Here is a 10,115-nt window from a genome sequence, read left to right on the forward strand (position 1 = left end):
TTGGCAATAGAGTTGAGTTCCGTAAGCCTTGCCTGGGGTACCTTATCAAATGCCTTGCTAAAATCCATATACTCCACATCTACAGCTCTACCTTCATCAATGTGTTTAGTCACATCTTAGTAAAGTTCAATCAGCTCGTAAGGCACAACCTACCTTTGACAAAGCCATGCTGACTATTCATAATCATATAATGTCTCTCCAAATGTTCATAAATCCTTCCTCTCAGGATCTTCTCTATCAAATAACCAACCACTGAAGTAAGACTCACTGTTCTATAATTTCCTGGGCTATTGCTACTCCCTTTCTTGAATAAGGGAGCAACATCCGCAACCCTCCCATCTTCTGGAACCTCTCTTGTCCTCATTGATGATGCAAAGATCATTGCCAGAGGCCCAGCAATCTCCTCCCTTGTTTCCCACGGTAGCCTCGGGTACATCCCGTCTGGTCCCAGTGACCTAACCAACGTGATGCTTTCCAAAGCCTTCAGCACATCCTCGTCCTTAGTATCTACATGCTCAAGCTTTTCAGTCCACTGCAAATCATCCCTACAGTCACCAAGATCCTCTTCCATAGTGAATACTGCAGCTAAGTATTCATTAATACCCTGCCATCTCCTCCGGTTCCATATACACTTTCCCACTGTCACACTTGATTTGTCCTATTCTCTCATGTCTTATCCTCTTGGTCTTCACATACTTGTAGAATGCCTTGGGGTTTTCCTTACTCCTATTGGCCAAGACCTTCTCATGGCCCCTTCTGGCTCTCCTAATTTCATTCTTAAACTCCTCCCTGCTAGCCTTATGATCTTCTAGATCTCTATCATTACCTAGTTTTTTGAACGCTTCATAAACTCTTCTTCTTGACTAGATTTACATCAGCCTTTGTACACCATGGTTCCTGTACCCTACCATCCTTTCCCTGTCTCAATGGAATGTACCTCTGCAGAATTCCACACAAATATCCCCTGAATGTTTGCCACATTTCTGCTGTATATTTCCCTGAGAACATCTGTTCCCAATTTATGCTTCCAAGTCCTTCCGGAGAGCCTCATATTTCCCTGTACTCCAATTAAACACTTTCCTAACTTGTTTGTTCTTATCCCTCTCCAGTGCTATGGTAAAGGAGATAGAATTGTGATAACTATCTCCAAAATGCTTCCCCAGTGAGAGACCTGACACCTGATCAGGTTCATTTCCCAATACCAGATCAAGTACTCTTGTAGGCTTATCTACATATTGTGTCAAGAAACCTGCCTAAAAACAGATAACAAACTCTATCCCATCTAAACCATTCACTCCAGGGAGATGCCAATCAATATTTGGGAAATTGAAATCTCCCGCCACAACAACCTGTCTCTGTATCTGCTCCTCGATGTTCCTTTTTACTATTGGATGGTCTTTAAAAAGCACCCAGTAGAGCAATTGACCCCTTCCTCTCCCTAACTTCTACCCACAGAAACTCCATAGACAATCCCTCCATGACTTCCTCCCTTTCTGCAGCCGTGACACTATCTCTGATCAACAGTGCCACATCCCCACCTCTTTTTCTTCCCTCCCTGTCCTTTCGGAAACCTCTAAAGCCTGGCACTTGAAGTAGCCATTCCTACCCCTGCACCATCCAAGTCTCTGTAATGGCCACAACATCATAGCTCCAAGTACTGATCCACGCTCTAAGCTCATCCACTTTATTCATAATACTCCTCGCATTAAAATAGACACATCTCAAACCATCGGTCTGAGCGCGTCCCTTCTCTATCACCTGCCTATCCTCCCTTTCACACTGTATCCAAACCTTCTCTATTTGTGACCCAACCTCCCTTTCCTCCGTCACTTCAGTTTTGTTCCCACACCCCGGCAATTCTATTTTAAGCTCTCCCCCGCAGAGCCTTTGCAAACCCACCTGCCAGGATATTTGTCCCCGTCAGATTCAAGTGCAACCCGTCCTTTTTATACAGGTCACACCTGCCCCAAAAGAGGTCCCAATGATCCAGAAATCTGAATCCTTGCCCCCTGCTCCAAACTCTCAGCCACACATTTATCCTCCACCTCATTCTATTCCTATACTCACTGTCACGTGGCACAGACAGTAATCCGGAGATTACTACCTTTGAGGTCCTGCTTCTCAACTTCCTTCCTAACTCCCTGTAGTCTGTTTTCAGGACCTTCTCCCTTTTCCTGCCTATATCACCGGTACCAATATGGACCACAACCTCTGGCTGTTCTCCTTCCCACTTAAAGATATAGTGGACGCAATCAGAAACATCCCGGATCCTGGCACCTGGGAGGCAAACTACCATCCGCATTTCTTTTCTGCGTGCACAGAATCGCCTGTGTGACCCCCTAACTATAGAGTCCCCTATCACTGCCGCCATCCTCTTCTTTTCCCTACCCTTCTGAGCCACAGAGCCAAACACTGCACCAGAGGCGTGACCACTGTTGCCTCCTCCAGGTAGGCCGTCTCCTCCAGCAGTACTCAAACAGGAGTACTTATTCTTAAGGGGGAAGCACCACAGGGGTACTCTCTAGCATCTGCCTCTTGCCCTTCCCTCTCCCTACTGTTACCCACTTCTCTGTCTTCCGAGGCCCTGGAGTGACTACCTGCCTATAGCTCCTCTCTATGGTCCCCCTGTAGGATGTGGGAATTCCTGGAAACTGATAGTCTCCCTGATGACTGCACCTGCGGGAGGTGCAGCCGATTCCAGCTGATGAAAGACCCCATAAAGGAGCTGGAGCTGGAGATGGATGAACTTAGGAGTATCCAGCAGGCAGAACAATTGATAGATACGACTTTTGAACAGGTGTTAGATCCAGAGTGCAGAATTCGGGGAGCAGATGGGTGAACACCGAGAGAGGTAAAGGGAGAAGGTAGTCAGTGTAGAGTGCCCCTGTGGCCATTCCCCTCAGCAACAGGTAGGATACTGCTGAGGGGGGTGACCTATCTGGGCAAGGCAGCAGCAGCCAGATCAACAACACTGTGGTCAGCTCTTAACTTCAGAAGGAGAGGGTGAAGTCAGGCAGAGCAATAGTCACAGTGGACTCGATAGTTCGGGGGACAGGCAGGAGATTCTGTGGCAGGAAAAGAGACGCCAGGATAGTGTGTTGCTTCCTGGGTGCTGGGGTCCAGGATGTCTCTGAGCGATTGCAGAATATTCTTGAAGGGGAGGGTGAGCAGCTGGAGGTCGTGGTACATGTTGGTACCAATGAGACAGGAGAGGGATAGAGGTCATGCACAGTAAGTTTAGGGAGTTAGGAAGGAGGCTGAAAAGCAGGACCTCCACGGTGGTAATCTCCGGATTACTCCTGTTGCCACAAGCTCGTGAAGGTCAGAACAGGAAGATAGTGCAGATGGCTGAGGAGATGGTGTAGGAGGCAGGGTTTCAAGTTCTTGGATCTTTGGAACCTTTTCTGGGGAAGGGGTGACCTGTACAAGTGGGACAGGTTGCAATTAAACTGGAGGGGAACCAGTATCCTGGGAGGGAGGTTTGCTAATGCTGTTGGGGAGGGTTTAAACTAGTGAAGAGGCAGAGGATGGGGTGGTTGGCGCACAAGTAGTGACAGATTGTTGGGAATTATGAGGCAGGATAGGCAGATGATAGAGCAAAGAAGTACTCGGCCAGATGGTTTGAAATGTGTCCATTTTAATGCAAGGAGTATCATAAGCAAGGCGGATGAACTTAGAGCGTGGATCAATACATGGAACTATGATTTTGTTGCCATTACAGAGTCTTGGATGTCTCAGGGGCAGGAATGGCTGCTGAGTGTGCTGGGCTTTAGATGTGTGAAAAGGACAGGGAGAGAGGCAAACGAGGTGGGGGAGTGGCACAACTATTCAGGGATAGTATCATGTTTGCAGAAAAGGAGGAAGTCATGGAGGGATTGAGCAGATAGTGAGGCAGATTCTGGAATGGTGCAATAATAAGAGGGATGTTGTGATGGATGATTTTAACTTTCCTAACATTGACTGGCATCTCCTTAGAGCAAGGGGTTTGGATGGGGTGGAGTTTGTTAGGTGTGTTCAGCAAGGTTTCCTGATGTAGATAAGCCAACTGTGGGAGAGGCTGTGGTTGATCTGGTATTAGGAAATGAACCTGGTCAGCTGTCAGGTCTCTTGGTGGGAGAGCATTTTGGAGATAGTGATCACAACTCTATCTCCTTCACCATGGCGCTGGAGAGGGATAGGAGCAGACAATTTGGGAAAATATTTAATTGTGGTGGTGGGGAGAATATGCTATTAGGCAGGAACTTGGGACATTAAATTGGGAGCAGATGTTCTCAGGGAAAAGCATGGCAGAAATATGGCAAATGTTCAGGGAACATTTGCATGGTGTTCTGCAAGGTTTGTTCCATTGAAGGACAGAAAGGATGGTAGGGTAAAGAAACCATGCTGGACAAAGAATGTAGAAAATCTAGATAAGAGAAAATAAAAGTGTTAAGAGAAAGGTTCAAGAAACTAGCTACTGTTAGAGCTCTAAAAAATTACAAGGGTGCCAGGAAGGAGCTCAGGATTGAAATTAGGAGAGCTAGAAGGGGCCATGAGAAGGCCTTGGTGAGCAGGATTCAGGAGAACCCCAAGGCATTCTACAAGAATGTGAAGAGCAAGAGGATGAGCCGTGTGAGAATAGGACCAGTCAGGAGCGATAGTGGAAATGTGCATGGAGCCAGAGTAAGTAGCGGAGGTACTTAATGAATTCTTTACTTCAGCAGTCATTACTGAAAAGGACCTTGGCATTTGTGGGAATGACTTACAGTGGACTGAAATACTTGAGTATATAGACATTAAGAAAGAGGCTGTGCTGGAACATTTGAGAAATATTAATTTAGGTAAGTCGCTGGGATCAGATGAGATATACCCCAGGCTACAGAGGGAAGTGAGGGAAGAGAGTGCAGAGCTTCTGGCGATGATCTTAGCATCATCAATGGGGAGAGGTGAAGTACCAGAGGATTGGAAGGTTGCAAATACTGTTCTGTTGTTCAAGAAAGGGAGTAGAGATAATCCAGGAAATTATTGACCAGTGAGTCTGACTTCTGTGATGGGCAAGTTGTTGGAGAAGATCCTGAGAGGCAGGATTTATGAGCATGTGGAGAAACATAATCTGATTCGGGATAGTCAGCATGGCTTTGTCATGGGCAGGTCATGCCTTACGAAACTGATTGAATTATTTGAGGATGTAACAAAACACATTGATGAAGGTAGAGCAGTGGATGCAGTGTATATGGATTTTAGTAAGGCATTTGATAATGCTAGGCTCATTCAGAAAGTAATGAGACATGGGATCCAAGTAGATCTTGCTTTGTGGATCCAGAATCAGCTTGCCCACAGAAGGCAAATGGTGGTTGTAGATGGTTTGTATTCTGCATGGAGGACAGTGACCAGTGGTGTTCCACAGGGATCTGTTCTGGGACCCCTCCTCTTTGTGATTGTTATAAATGACCTGGCTGAGGAAGTAGGAGGGGGGGTTGGTAAGTTTGCTGATGACACAGAAGTTGGGGATGTTGTGGATAGTCTGGAGCATTGTCAGAGGTTACAGTGCGACATTGATAGGATGCAGGACTGCTCTGAGAAGTGGCAGATGGAGTTCAACTCAGATAAGTGTGAGGTGCTTCATTTCTGTAGGTCAAATTTGAAGACAATATAATATTAATGGTAAGACTAGTGGCAGTGTGGAGCATCTGAGAGATCTTGGGGTCCATGTCCATAGGACACTCAAAGCCGCTGCACAATTTGACAGTGTTGTTACAGCTATACAAGACCTTGGTCAGACCCCAATTGGAGTCCAGTGTTCACTTTTGGTCACCTCGCTACGGGAAGGAATGGGGATACTATAGAGAGAGTGCAGAGGAGATTTACAAGGATATTACCTAGATTGGGGAGCATGCCTTATGGAATAGGTTGAGTGAACTTGGCCTTTTCTTCTTGGAGCAATGGAGGATGAGGTGTGACCTGGTAGAGGGGTATAGGATGATGAGAGGCATTGATCCTGTGAATAGCCAGAGGCTTTTCCCAGTTCTGAAATGGCTAACACGAGGGGGCATAGGTTTAAGGTGCTTGGAAGTAGGTACAAGGGGGATGTCAGGGCTAAGTTTTTCACGTAGAGAGTGGTGGGTGCGTGGAATGCACTGCCGGTGACGGTGGTAGAGGCAGATACAATAGGGTCTTTTAAGAGGCTCTTAGGTAGGTACTTAGAGCTAGAAACATAGAGGGCTATGTAGTAGGGAAATTCCAGACGGTTTCTAGAGGCTGTTTACATCAGCCTTTGTACACCACGGTTACTGTGGAGAAGGGCCTGTAATGTGCTGTAGATTTCTATGTTCGATGTTGTCTTTGCATTGTTGCCATCAGGAAGAAGTTACAGGAGCCTCAGGACACACACCACCAGGTTCAGAAAAAGTTATTACCCCCTAGACATTAGGCTGCTGAACCAGAGGGGTAAAACTTCACTCACCACTCATCCCACTCATAAACTGTTCCCACAACCTATGGACTCACTCTCAAGAACTCTTCATCTCCTGTTCACAATGTTTATTGCTTATTTATTATTATTATTATTATTATTTGTATTTTCACTGTGATGATCTTACAGTCTGCTGCATCACTTTTTATTCTGAGATTCTCCGACTCGAGAATCGGCAGAAAACTCCCGCAGTGTTGAGAGAGACAGGGAGAGGGAGAGGGGGAGAGATAGAGAGAGAGGTCGACCACAGAGATTTCCATCCATACATCTGCCACAGTGAAATCCTGATGTTCCTTCTCCCATTGTAGTTGAGAGGGGAGGATGGTCACAGAGAGGAGGGAGGAATGACTGTGAGGAGTTACACGGTGACTGATGAGACATAGAAACGACCGGAATGGGATTTGAGTAATTCAGTACGTGGACAGAAGGAAATGGTTGAAAACACACTGGAGAGAGGGATGGAGAGAGACGTGGGATGGTGGAGTGGGAGGAATGAGGTGAGTGAGGAGAGAGTGATGACTGTGTGAGGAGAGTCAGACAGAGAGATCAGTGAGAGTGACACTCCAACTGGAGGGAGGGAAGGAGAGACTGACAAGAGAGTGAATGCCGAGAGGGAGATGTGAGGAGAGATTTGGGAGACGAGGGTAGAGGTAGTCAGATTTGACCTGGACTTGAGCCTCCCATTCCTGCCATTGAGATCCTTCCTTATCGAACGTAAGACCTGTTCACTACTTTACTCTTCCTTTGTATATCTTCTTATTGCAGATTCTCAGTCAGACACAACTCGGGAACCCCAGGGATCTGTGACTGCAGAACTTGGCCTGGGTTTGACCACCACCACACCAGGGTCTTCAAGCTCACGTACAGATACCCAGTCAGACGTAACTCCGGAACCACAGGGCTCGATGACAGGTGAACCTGTTCCGGGTTTGACCACCACACCAGCTGGGTCTGTGAGCTCAGGTAAAGATCCCTATTTCAATTCAACGTCCCATTCCCAGTTGTCTATCCAAGGCCTCCTCTACTGACATGATGAGGCCAAACTCAGATTGGAGGGCCAACAACTCATATTCCAACTGGGTAGCCTGCAAACTAATAGCATGAACATTGATTTCTCTAACTTCCAGTAATTTCTCTCCCCTACCACTTCTCTCTAATTCCATTTTTACTCTGGCTCCCCTCTTAACCCCTCTGTTCTCCTCAGCTGCCCATCACCTCCCTCTGGTTCCTCCCCCCCATCTCTTATTCTGTTCACTGCGATTCGATTGCTCCGCCTTCAGCCCTTTACCTCTTCCACATAACACCTCCCAGCTTCTCAAATCAACCCCTCCCTCACCCACCCACCTTCCCACTCACCTGGTTTCACCTGTCACCTGCCAGCTGTACTCCTCCCCACCTCTTCATTCTGGCTTCTTCCCCCTTCCTCTCCAGTGCTGATGAAGGGTCTCACCTGAAAACATTCACTGTTTATTCCCCTCCAGAGATGCAGCCTGACCTGCTGAGTTCTTCCAGCATTTTGTGTGTGTTGCTCTGGATTTTCAGTATCTTTCGTCTTTGTGAATTATTGTCCCTGTTGTGTTGTTTAAGCTCTGCGTTGCTTTGTTCCAGACATGAAGGTTTCCACATTGGACCAGTCTAAAGGATCGTCTACTAGAGAAGAGACTCAGAATCCGACCTCTATCCCAGCGGGAGACACATCCTCAGGTACCAAGTCTCATGTCCGTCTGTGTTCATTCAGTCTCTGTCACTCTGTGAGGTTGAACCTCCCATGGACCAGTTCACCTACTGGATGTACAGTGCATTGTGGGTAGGGGAGTGATTGATGGAGTCAGTGGATCCTCTCTCCTGTCTGTTGGGTTGTGTTTGGTGAGTCGTGAGGGATGAGGCTCTGTTGGGGGTTGGAGAGAGTGGGGTGGGAGGAATGAAAAGAAAGCGGTGGAGAGACTGAGAGTGACACAAGAGGGAGGTTTCAAATGGCTCCATTTATTATCAGAGAATGTATGCTGTGTAGAACCTGAAGTACTTGATCTTTGCAGAAATCCATGCTGGAGTGGGAGGAAAGAGAGAGTGATGACTTTGTGCAGAGAGTCAGACAGAGAGATCAGTGAGAGTGACACTCCAACTAGAGGGAGGGAAGGAGAGTCTGAAAAGCGAGTGATGCAGACAGAGTGAATTATGAGAGAGGGAGATGTGTGGAGAGGGATTTGTGAGACAAGGGTAGAGGAATTAAAGAGCAAAGAAGAGTGAAGTGTATGTATTTCAGAGGACAGATTTGACCTGGACTTGAACCTCCTGTCACTGCCATTGAGTTTCTTCCTGATTAAATTTAAAACTTGTTTACTACTTTCCCCATCCTTTGTATATCTTCTTATTACAGATTCCCAGTCAGACACAACTCATGAACCCCAGCGATCTGTAACGGGAGACCCTGGTCTGGGTTTGACCACCACCCCAGCAGGGTCTGCAAATGCAGGTATGTGTGGTGAGGTCACTGAAGGGAGCAATCGTTCTCTTCTTCAGCCCCAAATATTCATCTGGGCTCTGACTGAGAGTAGTGACTGGTCACAGACATTCACGAGGGAGAGTTGCTGAACAGGGACTGGATGGTTTTGGTATCTCTTCAGATCAGAGAGCTCCTTTTCAAATTGTTGTCCCAGTGGCTACCCATTTCAATTCAACTTCCCATTCCCGTTTCCACGTGTCTGTCCAAGGACTCCGCCACTGACATGATGAGGTCAAACTTTGATTGGAGGGGCAACACCTCATACTGTGTCTGGGTCGTGTCCAAACTGACAGCATGAACATTGATTTCTCTAACTTCCAGTAATTTATACCCCTACCAATTCTCTCTCCTTCCACCTCTTTTTGGCTCACTATTTAGCCCTTCTGTTCTGCTCACCTGCCCATCATCTCCCTCTGGACACTCTCTTCACTTCCTTTACTCTATGGTCCATTGTCCTCTCTGATTGGATTAGTCCTCCTTCAGCCCTTGTTCTATGTATCACCTCCAAGCTTCTCAAATCATCTCCTCCCTCACCCACCCACCTTCCCACTCACCTGGCTTCACCTGTCACCTGCCAGCTGTACTCCTCCCCACCTCTTTATTCTGGCTTCTTCCCCCCTTCCTCTCTAGTGCTGATGAAGGGTCTCAGCCCAAAACATTCACTGTTTATTCCCCTCCAGAGATGCAGCCTGACCTGCTGAGTTCTTCCAGCATTTTGTGTGTGTTGCTCTGGATTTTCAGCATCTGCAGAATCTCTCATCTTTATGAATTATTGTCCCTGTTTAATCTCTACCACTCTCCCATGTCTCTGTTACTTTGTTCCAGACCTGGAGGCTTCCACAAAGGATCAGTCCGATGGATCATCTACAGGACAACCCACCCCATCACCATCCTCTGTCTCAGCAGGACAGACAACTTCAGGTATTAGTTCTTTTGCCATCGGGGTCTCTCAGTCTCTCTCTGTGATGTCGAACTTCTCACAGACCAATTCAGCTGTTGGATGTGCGTCGTAACGGGCTGCCAATGAGTGTTCAGTTATTCATCCCACCTGTCTGTGTGAAATTTCTGCGAAGTTCAAGAGAGCTCACATTTGGTGAAGGCATTTGCTTCGTCATTAGCCACTGGTGACTCAAAGGGAAGGAGGGATAGTTGGGAAGGTAG

At 47.1% G+C, this 10,115-nt stretch overlaps 1 protein-coding gene across 1 annotated transcript in view; it reads left to right on the forward strand.

Annotated features, from left to right (window-relative positions):
- The window catches only part of LOC140722209 (pancreatic secretory granule membrane major glycoprotein GP2-like), a 71,688-nt gene extending 68,849 nt beyond the window's left edge, over window positions 1–2,839 (forward strand). Inside the window, exon 6 of the mRNA XM_073036998.1 lies at window positions 2,632–2,839. Coding sequence (XP_072893099.1) covers window positions 2,632–2,839 — 208 coding nt within the window. The remainder of the gene's footprint in view (window positions 1–2,631) is intronic.
- The last annotated feature ends 7,276 nt before the right edge of the window (window positions 2,840–10,115 follow it).

The sequence above is a fragment of the Hemitrygon akajei genome, unplaced genomic scaffold (genome assembly GCF_048418815.1).
Source record: "Hemitrygon akajei unplaced genomic scaffold, sHemAka1.3 Scf000072, whole genome shotgun sequence".
NCBI classification, from domain to species: Eukaryota; Metazoa; Chordata; class Chondrichthyes; order Myliobatiformes; family Dasyatidae; genus Hemitrygon; species Hemitrygon akajei.